We start from the raw sequence: 20,431 nt of genomic DNA on the forward strand, positions 1-20,431 counted from the left end.
TTGGGGGAAGCCAGGGTGATTGCTCCACTCCCCAAAGCCCATCTGGGCACATCCAGTTCCCCTCCCGCACCGCTCCGGGCAGCGGGGAGCCCCGAGGGAGCCCCATGGGGAGTCCTGCAGGAGTCCTGAGGGAAGCACTGCCGAACACCACGGGGACCCCTGAGGGAGCAATGTCCGAGCCCTCTGGGGAGCCCTGAGGGACTCTGTAGAAACCCTGAGGGGAACGCGGTGGGAGCCCTTTGGGATTCTGTGGAGAGCCCTGCGAGGAACCGTTTATGGCCTGAGGGGAATCCCTTGAGAAGAACCCCTTGTCACCCTTCGGGAATGCAGTCCTTCGGGACCCCGGGCGCCTTTGCCCCGCTGTGGGGACCTCGCGGCGCCCCCCCCGTCCCTGCGGCCCGCGCGGAGCCTCGGCGGGGAGGCGCCGCCCGTCACCTGCGGCCGCGCGAGGGGCCGGGGCGGGGCGCGGGGGCGGGGCCGGCGCTCGAGCCGGGGGGCGGCGGCCAATGGGGGCGGGCGGGCGGCGCGCGCCGCGCTCTTAAGGCGGCGCGGGCGCTGTCAGCGGGCAGAAGGCGCGCGGGCTCGACGGCGGGGCCATGGCTGCCCTCAACGGCGCCGTGGAGAACGGGCAGCCCGACAAGAAAGTGCCCCCGCTGCCGCGGCCCCTGCGCAGCCTGGAAGTGAAGTACACCAAGGTGAGCCCGCCAGGCATGGGGCGATGGGCGGCGGGTGGGCTTCGTCGTGATAGCATCACCTGTGCTCGGCGGAGTCAGGGTGGTGGTGAGGTGTTATATTTTTAATACAGAGCTGTCACCCTCAGTGTTGATTTTCTTAGCTTCTTTTATTCCTTCTGCTGTCTGAGATAGGTTTATGGGGTTTTGAAGTTGAGCAAGCAGGTGACAGTGGCGTTTCTAATGGAGCAATGCTTGCCCCACTCCCTAGTGCCCAAAACCCACCTTTTTATTTTTAATAAAATAACTCCACCAAAGCTGTTGCTCTGCCCCAGGTGCTCTGGGCTCCTGACCCTGCCTGTGGTGCCTGACACCATCTTCCCCTCCCAACCCACCCATGAACGCCTCTGGCTCCTGTTGGTGCTCAGCACAATCCGATTTGGATGGGGTGAGCCTGGGCAGGCCGAGGAGGGGTTTATCCCTCAGGAAGCCGCTTGTGTCCAACTGTCCTTGACCCACAGCTCCCCTGTGGCTCTGTGCCAGTGGTGGGTTTGGGTGGTGGTGAGCACAGGGCTGGTGTCCAGCAGGACTGGGCCTTGCGGGAAGGCTCTGCCATGAAACTGGAGCCATCCTGCAGCTCCACAAGAGGGGCAGTGCTCATGTTGGTGATTCATCATCCCAACTCCACGGCCTCCCCATGGGATGAGGAGTCCGGCACTGAGCCCGCACAAGCCCTCGCCTCTCTGCTCCCCATTGAATTTCCCTTGAAACAGTCTCTCTGGACTTTCTGGTATCAGCTGAAGGTTCCTGAGCTTGAGATCTCTGTCCCTAAGAGCTGGGGCTGACTTGGAGCTGAGCAGGGCTGCAGAAATGCCTGCTCCCAGGGCAGCTGTAGCTCTGTGATCGCTGAGTTGCTTTTTGTTCCACAACAGCCTCACCCGCTGCCTTGCGCAGTGGGGAAAGCGTCCCGGCTGGTTATGCTGCTGCGGAGCCTTGGCTGCCATAATTTCAATTTTCACCTGGAATAAAAGAGCTGGAGGGTCTGAATGAGTGTGCTGCTGTTACATATTTTTGTTATGTATTAAGAAAAAACAAAATTTGAAGCTCATTCCCTAGTAGCAAGGAGCAGTGAACAGCGATAGCTTATCGGGCGAGGTGTTGATTTGAATTATGCATCTGAAGTACTGAAACAGATTAGCAATTAGGAGAAATCACTGGACCGGATTAATTTTTAACATCTGAAATTTATCTACTCTTTATTTGTCAGATAAACTTGTAATTTAGCAGCAAATTGGGTCTGCAGCTGCTGATTGCAGAATGGCGTAATGCTGCACAAACAGATCTTTCCTGCGTCCAAAATGGACACGGCCATTTGAGTTCTTCTTAAACATCCAAATGTTCTGGTTTTTGTTATTTTTATTGTTGTGAACACTTTTAAACACTCCTCAGGGATCTTATCCTGCGGCCGTGTATGTTTTAAAACATGCAGTTTATGCCCCACAGTTTTGCCAGAGACTGTGAATGCTAAAAGAGTCAAGGTAGTATCTTAAAAGTGGAAACCAGTGTAAAATAAAAGCGTGAGTTTGATGTTTGATCTGATGCTCCCGGTGCATCTGAACAAATAATGAGCAGCAGTCAATTTTCATAAGACTATGAGGGGTTTTGTGCAAGCTGAGTTTCACCAGATGTTTACAGCTGACAGCATGCTTCGCTCTGTTTGAGGAGATTTTTACTTTTGGTTCTACCAGTTATGGGGCTGGGGGAGAGGCAAAGTTTTTCAACAAAGACCTTTCTTATCGAGCAGCTTAGTGCTTGTCATGGGTGTGTGATGGAAGTGATCTGTCCACAACTCCTTGTCTCAAATTCTGGCTATGAAGCATGAACTGCTGATATACTATTTGATTTCAACTCCTGGCACCAAGTACTTGTGATATGTCGTTAATTCCCAGAATGATGCCAGTGTGTATGTTACATTTAAAACAGCCTGATCCTGTCAGTTTTGTGTTTTACTACTTGGTAGGAACATCACTTTCCCACAAAATTAGCGTTGAATGCAAAGAAAAAAAAATCAGTATCCTTCCCCAATCCTTAGTTTATGAGCATATACCTGATATTGTAATTTTATGGTTCCTGTCATATTTCCCACATTTATAATGACTTTGTTCATTATGGAAATAAAGAAAAACTGAAGTAATAATGTGTACATCTTAAAACTTAGTACTTGGATAACAGAGGTAGTTTGGGAGCACTGATAGGCTTAACTGGAGTTAATATTTCTAACATTGTATCTTTTCTTGTGACTTGCCTTGGCAACATTTTTGTGAAGTTTTCTTTTTCTCAGCCTGTGTGAAACAGGTGGGTCCAGCAGTGCAGCTTCTACACCAATTACACTTTGGATGCTTTATGCAGAAATAATAAGAAAAAGTCCTTTCAGGAAAAAAAGCTGCCCAAGGAAAGAGAACTATGACCCAAAGCAGTGGGAATTCCGAAAGTAAGAGATGCAACATTAATCTCCTGGTGATGTGTAGAGGCTCATAAACAAGATTGCAAATGTGGATGGCTTCCAAATAAAAATACTAGCTTACAGCCACTAGCAGGCTACTAATAAAGATTACTTCATCTAATCTTATTTAAAGTATATTTATAAAATATAACACTGCCAAGTCAGATCACAGCGTGGATAAGATGCATGCTGAATCCATTAATCGTATATAGGTATTCATGTTCTGTTTACAGTGAGTAACAGCACTCCAGTATTTAATGCATTTTCAGTTACGCAATGCTGGGACTGTTTGTTCTTGCTCTGGAAATGCAATATTTTGAAACACTTAAATCTTGTCACAGATGACTCCAAGTGACGTGGGAGGCTTGATCTGGCCTGTGACAAGACATGGTGGGGTAGAACCGAGCCAGAACCCGCCTCCTGTGGATGCTGCTGGAGGGGGGAGCAAGCTGTGGAGGTAGCCCAGGGCAGGGCACAAACAGCCAAGTAGTAATTGTACAGCCACACGTAACAAGGGGCTCCTTCTGCCTCAACCATACAAGTTTCTCTTGGTGTCTGCTTGCTGTTCCCATGGAGATGTATTTCAAAAATTGCCCATTCCTCATTGCCACATCCCGGTGTTGTTCTGTGTGGGACCCATCCTCTGCCTTCCTCTGGCTCAAAACTAACTGGGTGCACAAAGTTTGTAGACATGTTCCTGTATTGCCAGCGGTGTCCCTGGGAGAGAGACTGAGTACACTTGACTCTGCCATGGGTGGAAGTTGAAGAGCCTCTAGACCTTTGAGGAGCACTTGTGAATATTATTTTTTTCTGGTCTATATCAGTTGTTTTTCTTTCTCCTGCCCATCCCACTCCCCTTGCTCTCTCTTCAGATATTTATTAACAATGAATGGCATGAGTCTACAAGTGGAAAGAAGTTCCCCACCTACAACCCTTCAACGCTGGAGAAAATTTGTGACATTGAGGAAGGAGATAAGGTAAGTGGTGTTGGACAAGCAGTGCAAAAGCAGTTTTCCAGGGGATTTCTTTTTGCAGGGAAACACACAGGGGAAAAGCTAGCTTTTAACAGCAACATCCATCTGGCCAGCCTGAGCTGGAGGTCTGGGACACTGGATGTGCTGCTCAAGAATTATCTGGGCAGGGTGGCATCAACCCTCTCCAGCCTGTCTGAGGTACTTTCCTTGATAGGAATTGGCTGCTGAACACTGTCAGAGCAATGAGACTCAGCATCATTCTTGTGCCACAGACTGGAAGGAAGTAGCCAGCCTCAGGAAATAACCATGATGGTGTGTGCACAGGATTTGGCTCTGTGTTGGGGGTGGTTTATACCCCAGCTGCAGGGCAGCCTGTTGGAGACACTGAACTGAAATTCCCCCTATTTTAAACACAAATAACCTGAGTGCTTGGGGGAATTTAAGCTCAGTCATGCAAACGTTGACCACTTGCTGCTGGAAATGCGGAGCTGCTTTTCCAGCTGCTCTTGTGGGTTCTGGCCTCCTGCATGGATGTGGCAGCTCTCACTAAAACAAAACCAATGTCTCAGGAGTTTTAGTAGTCCCTGACTGGCCCTGGTGTGCTATAGAGTAACCTGAGATGTAACTGCTTGGATTTTGTAACAGTCTGAGGTGAGAGAGAGTCACATGTGACGCTTTTTTTTTTTTTTTTTTTTTTTTTTTTGTCCAAAGCAGCTCATGTATGGGCCAACTGGTCTGACCTATGGAAAAGAGCTGGGCCAACATCTGGCTTTGTGCAGGAAGTCACAGGAAGGTGATTCACAGCTGCTGTGCCGTGCCAGGGCTTTGGTAGCTCATTGCTGTGGGCAGTAAATGATGGGCAGCATGGCCATTTCTGCCTGCACTGAAATATTTTTCTTGGTCTTTAAACTTGTCCAATGCTTGTGAGGCAGGCTCCAAGACTTATTGCCACTGGGGATCTGTGCATCCATGGGGCAATTACACACTGAGGCAGAACCAAACATGATGTGTCATTTCTTTATCCTGACTGGGTAGGACACAACTATGTTTAATTGCAGTGGCATGTAAACAGTGGAATTGAAGCTGACTCTGATGCAACTGTATTTTGATAGGCAGAAACCATGACGTGGTTATTGTTCACTGAGCTAAGTGTCTCCTCAAGCAGCTGCAGAGTACTACATGAGCAGTTTATGCCTGCTTCTTAGTGTTGGCTAAAGAAAATTGTTATACAGAACAAACAGGAGGCCAGTTTTGCCTCCTTGAGTTTTGTCCCTGTGTAAATTCAGCTTCTAGCTTGCAGGAGGGTCACTGTGAGCTCTTCCAGTCAGTGGAGCTCTTTCCCCCTGAATACTCAGTACAGGTGACTAACTTCTTAGTGGAAATTGCAGCCAAAAATGTGAGCTTGCTGTGCTTTGGGTGCTGAGAGCCTATTCTATACATCACACTTTTTAAAACAATATTTTGTTCTAACTAGGTTTTTGCAAGAAACTGAGTAGGGATTAGAGCTGGATCTGGATTAATTAAAAAGTCATGGGTGACAACCATCCCCGGCTAGCTGTTTGCCTTCTGGTGACACTTGACCATGTCCCATTCTTTTCTGGTAAACCAAGGTCCCTGAGGCTTCCCTTGCTCTGGTTCATCCCCTCCTGGGGCTGTAAGTCCAGTCTGCTAGAGTCACCACAGGAAATGGTTAGTTATGTTTGATGGTGCTTTCTAGTGCCCTGCCCCCATGTGCCACTGTACTTGCTGTGCTGGCCAGTGCCACTGCAGGGGTGGCAGTTCCTGCTAGTGGCTCTGGCTTCAGCTGTGCTCTGCCAGTGTTTGGCTCTGCCTTCACAGTAGGCTGGGAACAGAACTCCCCTTCCCAAGCCCTGAACAGAAACCTGCCCCTCCCTGGTTGTGCAGAGTGTTTTGCTTAGGCTGCATGTGAGGGGTGGAAATTTGGCAGCTGATATCTCAGTGATGACAGTTTAGTCTGGTGCTGAAATTTCGCCAATGCTTTATAAGCCTGGAAGCAAAGGTTTTGTTGTCTCTTCTTTAGTTACGGAATTGTCCTTGGTGGGACAATTGAGGGATAAAGAAATGTCTGTGTGGACAAAGAAGCCCTGAAAACAAAATGGTGGATGTTTCCACTGGATGCTGTATACCTCACAAATAAAAGCTTAGTGTCCAACTGTTTGCCAGATTGATAAGGGAAAAGGAGTAACTCTGGTGCTGTCCCTCGAGCTTGGAGACAAGCTTGTTCCTTCTAGCAGCTTGCTGACATTCATCAAGGGCAGGGGAAAAGTGTTCCTTCCTCAAAGGAGTTCCCAGCTCAGTTGCTACAGAGCATGGGCAGCTGGTCCATAGCTGTGACTGAAGTCTGTCATGATCATTTCTAAACAGTTCACTCTCATGTGCTTCTTTGGAGGGTTGTAAGAGGGATTTGTTCACAGTCAGCCTGTTCCCTTCAGATTGTTGTGGCAGGCTGAGGTAAGACTGCAGCTGACTTGCAATGCCCTCAATAATGATTTTGGTCATTTCAGGCTGTTGGGATGCTGTTTGTAGCTGTTTTGAATTCGAGTTTGGCACTTAAAGCAATTTGATGTGTGGGCTGTTTGCAGGGGAGCAGGTCGGGGAACCTCTTCTAACTGAGAAACTGTGACATGCTCATGCTCTGTGTCAGAAGAGTGCCTTTCCAAAGATGTGCACAGGGAAGGCTTTTTGAAGAAGTCAGCAGGTGAATTGAACAAAGAGCCTCTCCAATGGGTGTGCTCCATTCCTGGCACATCTCCTCTCTGGGGCACCCTGAGATTGAAGCAGAGCAAGGCTTTTTTGCAGGTGTATTGCCCACTCACAGAGCCAGTGGGGTGATGGTCTTCTCTGTGCTCTGCAGCCTGCTGCTGGGGCAGGAGAGAGGAAAAGAGCATGGGAAAGAAAAAAGGAGCAGCAATGTGCAGGTCTTGAGGTAGAGGAGGAGGATGGACGAGGCAGCTTAGAACAAAGAAGAGTGTTCAGTTTGTTTGAGGGGGGGAAGGTATGTGATTGTGTAACTGGGGTTTTTATCATAATTCCAACACCCCAGGTGGGTATGGAAGTTTGCAGGCATTTCCCAACACTGTAAAGACTTTGCAATCTTAATATTATTAGTGGAGCTTTTTATGTAATGCTCAGTAAATCTGTTACAGATCTGAGTGGAGCACCAGGATGCATGGATCTCCTCCTGTGGTTTTGTGCACCACAAGGTGTTCCTGGCACCTTGACAGTTTGGAGTCACTTTGTCACGCCTTGTGCCTACCTATTGCAACATGCCTGCAATGAACATGCCATTCAGACTCCCCTAATGCCTAGTCATAACAGGATGGATTAAGAATGGCATTTCAGCCTTCCTGAAGAATTTCCTTGTTGTTGCTGGTCTCTTAGGCCTATTGAAGCTGGGCAGAAAGGCTCTTAGGGTATCACTTGATGGTGCTGCCCCAAGGGTGTTTAGGGAAAGCCTGTTTTCCTGTGTGACAGTGACTGCAGGCTCTGAGCCAGTATTTGTAACCAGAATGTCTGAGAAAGATGGTTGTCTTCATTTTTGTTTCTACGGGAGCTGCAGCAGGGCTCACGTGCTCCCATTTTTAGAGGCTGGGGAAGATCTGGGCATGCACTGAAGTCCTCTGCCTGCACAGTCATCTCACTCCTGTCCTGGGTGCCAGGATGGAGGGAGTACCATCAGTACAAAGGGCATTGTGCCACTGTAGACCCAGTTCCCTGCACATCAGTGCTCCCAGTCTGGTTGCAGAATTAATTAATTGCTGCTAAGGGAAAACTTGTTTAAACCTGACATACTTATGTCCTTTTGCCTGTTCTGTCACATAAAATATTGCCTTCTTTCATCTTAAGCTTTCATTCCAGCAGGCAGGATAGGGGATACATGAGTGTGCAGTGGCTGGTGGTGCCTTCTGGCCTTTGTGATGTGCCAGGATGAATTCAGACCAACTCCAGCAGAGTGAGCCATTCAAAGGCCTGTTGTGCCTGTGGTGATTGGCCCCAGGCAGGACCTGCCTGTCTGTGCTCAGTCACTCTGGATACCTCTTCCCTACCAGCATCCCTTGCTGGACCAGAGCCCTCCTGTGACAGCACGAGTTTCCTCCAATGGCTTCCCATCAGTGCCCTTCCAAAAGGATGGAGTTCTTTTCCTAGCAGTATAGGTCAGACTGTTTCAAAGTTGTGTCATCTTTGTAAAGAAATGGAGCCAAACTTAATGTAAGGTGGCGTTGCCTTGGGTGATAACTTCCAGTTTTGATAATGAGCTTTTTAAGAAAGCAATGTGTTTCCTTACAACATTTTTTTTCTTGATTGAGCACCACACATCCCCTCCATGAGGAGGGTGTGGCCAAACTTTGTTGGATCAGTGCAGAGGCTTATTTCCTAATTGTATCCAGACAAGACTTGAGAAAAGGTATAGATGGGAGCAACTGGTGAAGTGCTGGGAGGAAGGTTCAAGGTCTGACACCTTCCCTCCTTTCCCATCCTTTTGAGTCATATATTGCAGTGAGGTGCAAGTTCTCTATGAGCTGAAGTGAGGCTTGGGCTGTGCCAGGCCTTACATAGAGCAGGAGTCTGTCCAAAGCTTTACCAATGCTTGGGGTTCAGCCTTGGCCTTGTGGGTGTTGGTGACAGTGTTCCCATAGATTCTATTGGATTGGGAGCCCTTGGCTTTGCTTTTTTAAATCAATGTATATGAGGTGAAGGGAGGAGTCCAGGGCATACTGTGGCCAGAGCAAATGCATGAAGCTTGGGGAGTGGTGGTGTGGGAGGAGAGGGAATTTGCTCCCCATCTGGTTATTAACTTGGTTAAACAGAGTTGGATTTGGTCCAGATGATGGTAAAGCTGTTGGGAGAGGAAGGGAGAAGGTGCTAAGTGTGTATAGGGGAAGTGTCTTTGTCACAGCACTGAACAGCAAAACCTTTCCCATCTGGTAGAAGTGTTCTGGGAATATGTTCTAGAATCTAAGGGTGATTTTTAGTGCGTTAACTGCCTTGGCATGGGCTCCAGGGGAACTGGATGGTGGGATCTGAGCTGTAATTACTTCCCTGGGTAAAATCTTGATCTCATGGGGGATTTTCCTGCCCACACTTGTTTAGAGGAGGCTAAATCATGTAGGCCAGTGGCTTGTCATGATTCTTCATCCTCCCCCAGTGTCACATCCTGTATTGGCAGGAACATGATTCTGGATTATTTTATAAACAAGTCAGTTACATTAAATTACCCTTGAAAGACCCAATTGGTATTCAGACCTCAAGGTTGTTTATGAGCCCAGGCCAAGCATAAAACATATTCCAGGCTTGAATTCAAATCCAGGAGTGAAATGGAAGTGGTTTTGTTGGACAATTTGATTTTGGCCACCACAATATCAACTAGGAAGCAGCCTGGGGGTGGGGGTGCTTCTGTGCCATTGTCCACCTCCTTCCTTGTAACTTGAAATTTTCTTGTGTGTTGTGTAGCCTGATGTGGATAATGCAGTGGAGGCAGCAAAGGCAGCATTCCAGAGGGGCTCTCCGTGGAGACAGATGGATGCCCCAAGCAGAGGAAGACTCCTGCACAAACTGGCTGATCTGCTGGAGCGGGACAGAGTCATCCTAGCAGTGAGTACTGGGAGCAGTGATAAGCCAGCAACAGTTGGCTCATAACTCTGCTCCATCCCTCTGGTGTATCCATATCTACCTAATATTTTTCTCTCCCTTTATGAAGGGCAGAAGAGTCTATACAGGAGTCATGACTTTGCTCCTCTTTCTGCAGGATTTTGGGGGTCTTAGAAAGCTGTCAGTTCTTCTACATAGCTGACTTTTGCAGAACTTTAGCTAACTGTTGAAGTGATTAAAGATATTAATACTTAAATTTTCAAAGCATTTTTTGTTGTAACTATCTCCCAGCTCTTAAAAAAAAAAAAAATCAAAAACACACCAAGACAGTCAAATCACACCAAACTACCACAGATGACTCGTTCTTTATTAAAAAAATGCAGGTGGGTTTGACTTCTGTGCAAATTCCTTCCCTTAAAATGGAGGGCTGGAATGAGAATCTTTTTCCTGCTGGATATCATCCAAAGTTTAAAATGTGGGTTAGTGGGAACTGCTTCTTTCCCTATTGAGTATCAGGACAATCTCTTTATAGCTGTGAAGCTGTTTTAACTTGCACTTTTGCACTGAAGAGCTGCCATGATCCTGTCCTGGAAAAGTCCTGCTGGTGCAGAACAAAGGGATAAGAGCCTGACTAAAATGTGCTCAGTTTGTAGAAGCCTTTGGACTCCACAGGCCTTGTACATCTTTCCAAATGGCCCCCACAGATCCTCAGCTTGGGGCTGCTGTCCATCCACACCTAAGCTCTTGGATCTGAGCACTCTAGTTCAGTGTTGCACTTTTATCTTCAGGGAGGGGCATTTATGACATTCCATGCTGTCAGATGTGCAGGGAGCTGAGCCAGTGTCCTGCTGAGGTCAGTGGGAATTGACCCTTGTGTGATGTGCTCAGGAGCCTATACCTCAGACTGTTTTGAGCTGGGTCTCTTTCCCCAACAGTGACTCTCATGTCAGCTTTCAGTTTCAGCAGGGCAAAACCACTACATACAGTTCTGGTGACAGTTCTGGGCAGCAAATAAGAGGGAAGAAAGAAAAATACATATATATGTGAATGTGTGAATAAACCCTGCTAATTTTTTGCTCACTTTTTGATGTGACTTTGGAGCACCTTCTTTTCCCTTAACCAGAACATGCTTCAAGCTTTCTGTTGTCCTTCTGGTCTGGGAGGCCTTGTTTGGCATTGCTGTTTGCACTGCAGAAAACCAGCCCTGGCTGCCTTGGCTGCATGCTAAGCAATAGCTTATGAAAATCAGTTCTTTTAGCAGACATTCAGTGGATAACAATCCTCACCATTCCAAGGGGAATGTCTGTTTGAGTGCTGTTTGGACCCTAATGTCTGTGGAGGATGACAGGGTATGACTTCATGTGTAAACAAAGATGTTTCAATCTACCAAGGGATAGTACTTCCTTTATGGATGTGCTGGCCATTTGCACCAATATCCCATTTAATGACCTGAGTGGAGAACAAAGCATTCCCTGAGCTGATGTCCAGAACAGTGTGAAGGACACAGGCTCAGCCTGGACTTTGTTTAGAGCTGATCACTACCAGTGCAACTTCAGTGGAGTAACTTCTGCCTTGCCCTGGGCTCAGCACAGGTATGAGCCCAAAGGTTACTTTACCAGAACTCTGTAAAAAGTATGTTTATCATTGGACAAAAGAGGCTTTTCGGAGGTTGGGTTTAGGATTGTGAAGTAGAAAGATTAGATTATTTTTTTCTAATAGAAAGAAAGTAGCTCTGCCTGATTTCAGTGACACCATCTGGATTCCAGAACATCTGTGCTGAAAGGTCAGTTAAGGTGAAGTCATGATACTCACATTGTTCCTGGCCAGTGCCCCAGACACCAGCTCTGTATCCCACCCACACTCACCTTCTTGAAGGTGTTCTTTCAGCACAGTCCCTGGACAAAGAAACTCCTGTACATGTGAGTTACTGTGTCTGCTTTCCCTTCTGCATTATTTCCATTAATAAACTCGTTCTCAAAATATAAGAGGAGGGAAGAATATTCCATGTCTTCAGAACAAGGCACAATAAAGTTGAGAAGAAGGTTTTTAAAAAGTTCTTTCTTAAGGAAAAACCCAAAACACTGACTTGTCTGATAGTGCATGTAAGCTCGGTGGTTTTTTTTTTTTTCAGACTCTGGAAACAATGGACACAGGAAAACCTTTTCTGCAGGCTTATTTCATTGACCTGGAAGGCTGTATAAAAACACTCCGATATTATGCTGGGTGGGCTGATAAAATTCATGGCAGGACTATTCCAGTGGGTGAGTATCTTCAGACCCAGTTTCAGAGTTGGGATGGGATCAGGCTTGAAGTGGAAGGAGATCCATGGAAAGAAGGGTGGCTTCTGAAAACCTGCAAAAATAGCCTGCACTTCCTTTCTATCTCAGGATGCATTTTAAGCAGATATTTCAATATTGAAACGAATAAGAGAACTTGGTTAATGGCTGGAGAGATCTCTGGAAAATGTGTGAGCTCTTCTGTTGCTTTTTTAATAGAGAAACTTTTGGTCAGAGCAGTCGTACAGAGAGAACACTTTGGTCCAGGTATAGAAGTTCAAATATGGTTGTGGTACCATATTTGAGAACAAGTTTGAGAATGGATGTCCTTGTGGCATGATGGGCAATATGGAGTATCTTCAAATTTGGCTTCTTTTCACCCTGCCTGTGGGTGATCACTGAGGCTGTGTGAAGGACAGACACTGTAGACAGAAATTAATCACCAGAGGAAGGGCTCTGGAGGGCTGAACTAGTTCAGTCTGTGCAAACAGCAAAGGAAGCCATGTCAGTCATATAAACTGAGATTTGTCACCCTCATTCAGAGTGGTGTCAAGCTTTGCTTGTATGGACACTGCTTGTTTGTCCTGATTTGAGAACACTTCTGAAATCAGTCTATGCAAATGTTCTTGCTCTGTCACATCTTCCCAATGAAATTAGGTGTTCACCAAGAATGAATTTGAAAGGCAAATGTTCTTCCTGTTTCCTCTTTGAAAGAGCAACAGCAGTATTTTAAGGCAAATGGTATTACTTTAGTTTCAGAGTTTAATCTCTTTTTGTGATTTCTTACCAGGAGTGCCATTCCTGTTATATCGAACAAGAATCCTGTACAAAATGTTTTAAAACACTGTCCTTCAGGGAGACAAGTGCTTTGTTTTGTTGTGGTTTTTTTTCAGTAGGACACAGTTTGAATGAAATTTGTTTGCTCTTCAGTGCAGTAGTTATCCTTCCCTCAGCCTTAAGACAGGGAGTTTGCAGAAGGAACTGAACTCTGGCTTTAAAAGGTTCCTGTATGACTGTGAGTGGTGTTTGGCTTTCAAGCCGTCACAAGACCTATACCCAGATCTTCATCCACCTGGGGTATTCCAAAGACATGAGTCAGGATGAACAGTGTTCTCTGCCCAGCACGGGTTTAGTTCTGTCCCCAAGGTGTTAGTGTGCAGTTGCCCCACGTGCTTTCTGTATAAGTGAGGATTTTGACTGTTTTGTCCCCTTTTACTCTCTTGTCTTACAGATGAAAACTTTGTCTGCTTCACCCGGCACGAGCCCATGGGTGTCTGTGGAGCCATAACCCCAGTAAGTGACAGTGCTGCTGCCCTGCATCTCCCATAGAACTGGAAATTCCACAAGCACTCCATCCTACCCTGCAGCCATTTGCTGCCTGGTTAAGCACAGCTGTTCAGAAGGGAACTCCCATCTCAGTGGCCTGATGTAGTTTTGTGTTTTACCCCCATGCCAATTGCTCTTGGTAACAGGAATGCTCTGCAGTGGAAGGGTGGGTCTCCTAATCAGATGCTCTGTTGCTCTCTGAGGCTGACACCAGTCACCAGAGACCAGTCAGAACTCTGGCTCTCACACTGCTGGGACAACCATCTTGTCATTAAGAGTGCTGTTTTTTTTGCTGCCTTGTGCTGGTGCATAGTTTTGAGTTTTAAATCATATCCATTATCAATTAATTATGTCTGGCTGTTCTCTGAGCGTTCTGGGATTAAATCTCACTGAATAGAGTTTTCTTTTCATTGAGGTCTCATTCTCTGCTGAGGGGACAGTGTGGCTAGCTCTTGGAATGCCTCCAGTGTTAGCATGTGTTGCTTGCTCTGTTTCAACAGACAGCCAGGAAGAACTTTACAGCTCATGGGAGACAGATTATATTCCTGTCTAGTTGTAAAATTCTTTGAATGTGGTGTCCTACAATTTGTGAGGCAAATGGTGCTGTGTGAAGATTCTCTGTCTGGATACAGGACTAAGTCTGCCAGAGTTCAAGAAGTGTTTGGACAATGCTGTCAGACCTGTGGTGGGAGCCTTGGTGCTGTCCTATGTAGGTCCAGGAGTTGGAATTTGATGATCTCAAAGTGGCTCCCTTCCAATTCAGGATGTTCTATGGTTATCTGGTACTTGGACTTGGAATAATAAGAGTTCATGGAGGATTTGGATTTTTGAGATGAGTTTAAAGACTGAAAGAAATGCATGTGGGACATTGGATTTACTGGACCCTGGGAATACCAATTTGTCCAGAGAAATTCTGCTTTTTCCTTCAGCAGGATTGAATTTATACCCCAGATAATGAGAGGACATGGTCTGTTTGTCAGTGTCAGGGTGAGGTGAAGTAGGAGGTTATCAAACATTTGTCTTGGTGACTTCACAGCTTTTTTGGCTGAGCAAGCAATGTGACTCTGCTGGTGAGCAGAACTTATGACTGAAGATCAAAATCTCAGGTTCCTCATACTAATCACCCATTAAAAGCTATTTCCCTGTCACTCTTAGCCACCTTTGGCAGTCAGCAGTGCCTTTAAAAGCCTACATGCAGGATGCTTTGGAAGGCCACTGTAGGGGACGCAGTGGGACTTGTGAGATCTCAGGATGATCCTAGACCAGCAATAAATACAACAGAAAGTACAGAACCTAATTTGAGTTAAGTTCAACACTGTGTTTGTATGAAGAATGATTTGGGTCAACAAAACCACATCTGTCTTTAGTTTACTCAGAACAAATCTTCTCCAATTTTTTTTCCCCAGTTTGATCTTGATAACACCAACAGCCTGTGGTTTTGTATATTCCTACTTGATTGAAAGAGATTGTCACTGTTCTGGGTATATTCCCCTAGAGCAATTAACATACCTCCCTTTCTCCTATGGCTTGAATATATTTAATGTTCTCAACAAGAGAAGTTCTTACCAAGTAGAGCATATGGCTGATTTTTATCCCAAGGTGATATCATGAGGCAGCCCTGGAGTCCTTTACTGTTGCTTTCACCAGCCACTCTGCAGCAGAAAGCTCCTAATGGAGCTATTTCATGTTCTGAAATGGTAGAAAAGTAGAGTAGGTGTAAATGGCTCAAGCTGCACAGTTGGGCCTCCAAGAAAACTTAGGAGAAAAAGACAAATGGGGAAATTATGGCATGTGGCCATTGGAGAAGATCACTGAAATGGAACAGGTGTGGGGAAAAAGGGTGAAGCAAGTTGAAGAATAATAGTTGAGATTAAATTCTGCTTTGTCTCAGGGTTAGAATAGAACTCATGGCTCAAAAGCTACACTGCTAATTTATTTGTAAATGTGAATTTGTGGATTCCTGACATACTTGGCTTCTTTGCTGATAGCTGAAGGCCCTTGGCTTGAGTCTTGACAAGAAGTCCCCTTGCTGTTGGCCTGCTTCCATCATCTCTGAAGCAGCATTAATTATTTTTAATGAAGAAATCCTTTCTGCTGCCAAATGACCTTTCTAAGATTCAGTGTGAGCTAGGTTTTCCACTTCTTGCTTAGACTCTAAGATCCCCAAATACACATGACCATGAAAGAGACAAGAACAGAGAAAACTGATGTGGACTGGTTCCTAATTCTAAATTGGAAAGGAGCAATTCACAATATGAAGGGAGTATAAGACCTCCCCTAGATTTCCATGACTGATCAACTCACTGCAGTTTCCTAGTTATAAAACTGGAACTGAGTGATATTATATAACTCCTAGCTACTCAGCCAGTGCTTAACAGAAAAAAAATAGGTTTTTTTTTTGAATGAGTAGTTACATTCTGTAATTCCCCACATACAGATACTGCACAGAAGTGATGCCTCAGGAAACTGCCTCCAACACAGTTTGGGTGAAGAGCCAAAATCCTACACAAAATGTGATCAAACCCCTTTAAGCGATGAGGTCACATCATGCAGGAGGTTGTCCAACTTAGAGGATTAGTGTGAGGACTGCCAGCAATAACAGGCATCTCAGGGGGGAATCAAGGAAGTTATATTCCTTAGTCCAAGCAAACACAGGATTATAAACAGACGCTTCTCTTTGTGGCTTTCCTCCCAGTTCCTTTCCTCCCTGAGCTGGGAAAAGGCTGCATGGAAGTGAGTAGGTGGCTGTGCCAGGCTGATCTGACCAGTGACTTGTGTTCTTGCAGTGGAACTTCCCCCTGCTGATGCTGGTTTGGAAGATGGCACCAGCACTGTGCTGTGGAAACACTCTGGTCATTAAGCCAGCTGAACAAACTCCGCTCACGTCGCTCTACATTGGCTCTCTGATCAAAGAGGTGAGGAAATCTGAACAGCCTGTCAAGGTTCTGTTCTCTTAAGGTCATAAGCAAGGCTGTATTTTGAGTGGGCTGTCCAGATTTTTATGTTTTAAAGAGTCTGAGCATAACAAACAGACTTCCAGCTTTAACAGCCTCACAAAGGAAGGTGAAAACAACCTCTGTCTTCAGTCTTTTTTACAGAGGCCTTTGTGACTGGCTGGGAGGTGGCAAATATCACAAAATCTATGCATTTTTTTCCTTTCTCAGGAAGCTGAAGAGAGAAAAAAATGCTTTTCTTCCCCCACCTTGTCTTCCCTTCTCCCAGATGAGGGAAAGACAACAGCTCAGTTTTATTAGCCAATGGGACAAAAAGTGGGATAATTCAACAACGACAGAGTGTCCTGGGAAACAGTTCCTCATTTCTGTAGTTCATACGACAATTTAGTTGTGTCTGGCCTGAAAAATCAAATGAAAAAAAGGCAAGATGATAGGTTGGGATTTTAAAATGCTGGTTATGGGCTTGTCAGGTGGGAATCCTGTGTGCCAACAAATCTGTTAATTGTTCAGAGAGGGTGGGAGGTGCACAGAACCTTCCAGCACTGCTCAGTACATCAGCTTCCTATAGCTATGGATGTAACTCACTGAGAAAAACTAAAGGAGCTGTAGATGGGCTTTTGCCTCTCAGCTGGGGAGTCTGTTTTTTAGGCTGAGTCAAATGATGATTTTGTCCTTTCTTGGCTTGGCCTGGGAGAAAATAGAAAGACATGCTGATGATTGACACTTAGGGCTCTTCCATCAGGGAAGGAAGTGGAAAAATAATACCAGTTAAGTATCTCCTACAGTTACTTGGCTTAATGAGATTACACAAGATGAGTGAGTGAGCATAGAGTGCAGTTGTCATGACTTCTAGTGAGATCTGTCACACCACTGCTTTTTTTAACTCTGACATGCAGCTCCCCAAACACAGGCATAGCATTCCCCCCATAAAAACATCATTCAATTCTGCTAAAATTATTTTTTTTCAGCAGAAATTCTAAACTGTCCTTCAAGGCAGAAGTATAATTAGAACAGAATAATTTTATTTGAAGGTGTTCCTTTCTCCATCCAGAATTAGCTAAATTCTTTGCAGTTTTTCAGAAAAGTGAGTTAAAGGGTGTTTTTTTTTTTCTTGTTTTCATCTTTGAAAGGATGCAGAAGATGTTACCACACACACAAAGCTATGTGTTACGTTCAGTGAATTAAATTTTGGCCAACCAAAATATTTTGGCTTTCATTTTTGCTGAAGAAAAAAACTTTTTGGCTCAGGGTGTTCTCAACCAATTTTTTGCTTCCTTGTGGCTTTGCTGCTGACTTCAATCACCATTGCTTGCACAGTTTGACATGCAGTATTTGCTTGAAAACTCATTAGCCAGGATGCAAACGCCATTAAATGCACTTTTGTCATTGTCACATCCATAGAAGAAATGAGACTGCCCTTCCAATTTATGAAAAGAGAAAATGGGGGAAAATTCTTATGAGGATAATTTTTTTGCAAGACAGTGCATGAGCAATTGCTTCCTTTTTCTTTCCTCTATTAAGAAGTAATGGCATTTATTGAGATTTTGCATTAAAAAGTCATAGGAAATGAAGCAAATGTGTTATATTCTGCAGTTTCTAACAACATTGCAGGGAAAACAACCCTGTGCTATCAGTAGTAGGGGAGGGCTAACCTAGAAGAGCAATAATCCTTGAAACTCTTGTTTCAGGAAGTAAAACCAAATCAGTCAGTCTCTCAGTTCTCCTTGCGCTAGAATTTCACCTGAAGTTTTGCCATTTGTTTTGGCAAAATTACTAGTTGGCTAATCTAGGTTGTAAATGTGGTGGAAACTTGCATAAGTCTTGTTACCATCTGCTTTTGTATTCCTGTTTTATTAGCCCCATCATCTAGTGAGGTTTTACTGACTTCTTAATCCCTCTGGTCCCTGAAGAACCACAAATGTCAACCTTTGTTCAAAACAAACTTTCATTCATTTACCCCTTGGCTGCAGCTGCACTGTAGTAGCTGGGGGCCAAGTTTGGTCAAAAGACTCACTCTCTTTTGACTTGAAACTGGGATGTCTCCAAGAATTCTTACTGAAACCTGGCATTTCCTAAGCATGGCTGTTAGATTCACCCACATCTACTCCAGCTGGTAGCATGCAGCCATGTTAGTGGAAAGTCTGGAAAACAGGGATTTTTCTGGTAAGAGCTCAGGAGTATAGTACAATTAATCCAGGCTTCCTGAGCAATGAGCTGTGCTCTCCAATTCTCTACAGAACTGGTTTTAATCTCTGTTTCAGGTGGGTTTCCCTCCAGGTGTGGTGAACATTGTGCCAGGCTACGGCCCCACAGCTGGAGCTGCAATTTCTACCCATGACAGCATTGATAAAATTGCTTTTACTGGATCAACCAAGGTAGGTGATGGATTTCTCAAAGACACCTGCTGTTCCTCTTTGCATTCTCTTGTCAACTGTCATCCATACGAGACTGGACCTATGAAATGTCAGTGACTCCTGTAGAGCCAACACTTCTGTCACATTCCATGTAACAGGATTTCTCAGAAGTGTTTGGTATTTGTCTAATTCAGATCCTTGTGCTTGTAATAATCCCATGTCTCTGAGAGCTGGGTTTTGCCAAACCACCACATTCTGTAAGAGCTGTAAGTAAAAGGTGCTCTGATGTAAGGGAAGGCTCTCCAGGGCAGGCTGGCAGTGACTTAACATCATGTCATTGACCCAATGGAGTTTCTGGGCATGTTTGCCTGCCAGTCCTGTCCTGCAACTGGAAAACAGTCAGAGCCCTGAACAATTCTTCCTTGGCTTTAGTTACCTCTGAACAACTAGGACTTAAATAAAAAAAATGGCTTTGTGCCCAAGGCCTTCTCTGCTGACATGGAGGGGATTAATATTTGAGCTTCTTTCTGAGATCTGCACAGTAAAGCACCTTCTATTTAGCTTTTTTTTCCTGTAAATAGATGTCTGGCTTGTTCGAGAGGGGTGGCCACAAGACCTCTGCACTATCAATCACCTACAGCCATCCTCTTCCATACGTACATGGGAAAAGTGCATATGGCTTGGCTAAGACCATGGAATTGAGCACAGCTGAGATGTGCAAACAAATCTGACTTCAGTAATCACTGCTGAAAATTCTCAAACAAAAGCTTGCTTAGAAAAGTGCACATTTTTCCACTGAGTGCTTTAGATGTTTCTTGCAGAAGAACTACACCTCCAGAATAGAGGCAGTGTCCAAAGAATGGAAATGCTCGTACCAGTGGGGCAGCTGAGGCAAATTCTCTTACTTCTTTGAGGAAAACTATTCTTGTTGAGCATTTGCTGAATTCATCCATTCTTATGTCTGCCCTGGTAATTGCACAGTGTGATGTGAATGTATAATGATGACAAATTACCTTGAGAGGTGTTCTTGGTCGGTAAAGGTAACACCAAACACTTAAAAGCTGCAGCATTTACCAACACTACCATCTAGTGGCTTTGTGTACATCCTGTACTTATCCCTTAGGAAAAGGTGTGCTAAGCTTCTGTTTCTGTGCAGAGATCATGGGTACAAACAGAACACAATAAAGTAAAAGTTCACAGTGAGATTTTACATTCTTGATAGTTGGTCTAATCTTGGAGTTTACTCAATTACATGCTTCTCTCCAAATCCTAGATCAGAAACTTTTAGCCCAGACGAGACATTAGCTGCGTGAAAACAATAGAGCTTATAGACTCATCCAGCCCACATGGATCTGTTTGGGTTTTTAATGAAAAAGGAGTATCCAGTGGATTAGTGGCAGAAGGAAAGCCTCAGCTGTTGGAGCCTGTAGGCAAAAAACTCCTGTAGACACTGTGCTTGTCTCCTAATCCATGGGTGTGCAGGAAACACCAAAGGAGACAGGTTCTTTGCTAATGCATGTGTAATTTAGAAGCATTTTCTTCCCCCTCCACCCATCTGTGAGTTCAGCTGCATCTCTGCAGCATTTGCAGCACAATGCTACTGTTTCTGAGCCAGGAAGTGAAGCTATTCAAAATATATTTTGACTTAGTTATTAAGTCCCAGCTTGGGCTCAGTGCCAGCTTGGAAATGCTGATCTTAAACTCCACGAGAATTTTCCAATATAGATCTCTTCTCTTAGGTTATTAACTTGCTCCTTTTTGGC

General features: G+C 45.1%; 1 protein-coding gene across 2 annotated transcripts in view; it reads left to right on the forward strand.

The window, feature by feature from the left end:
• Positions 1–596: 596 nt before the first annotated feature.
• The window catches only part of ALDH1A3 (aldehyde dehydrogenase 1 family member A3), a 30,947-nt gene continuing 11,112 nt past the window's right edge, over positions 597–20,431 (forward strand). Inside the window, exons 1-7 of one of the 2 annotated variants that reach the window (XM_062501206.1) lie at positions 597–695; positions 4,047–4,151; positions 9,621–9,761; positions 11,890–12,019; positions 13,266–13,327; positions 16,147–16,275; positions 18,576–18,689. In XM_062501206.1, the coding sequence (XP_062357190.1) occupies positions 597–695; positions 4,047–4,151; positions 9,621–9,761; positions 11,890–12,019; positions 13,266–13,327; positions 16,147–16,275; positions 18,576–18,689 (780 nt within the window). The remainder of the gene's footprint in view (positions 696–4,046; positions 4,152–9,620; positions 9,762–11,889; positions 12,020–13,265; positions 13,328–16,146; positions 16,276–18,575; positions 18,690–20,431) is intronic. The other variant, XM_062501207.1, reaches the window with a different exon arrangement.

Source organism: Cinclus cinclus, chromosome 13 (genome assembly GCF_963662255.1).
Source record: "Cinclus cinclus chromosome 13, bCinCin1.1, whole genome shotgun sequence".
In the NCBI taxonomy this organism is placed as follows: Eukaryota; Metazoa; Chordata; class Aves; order Passeriformes; family Cinclidae; genus Cinclus; species Cinclus cinclus.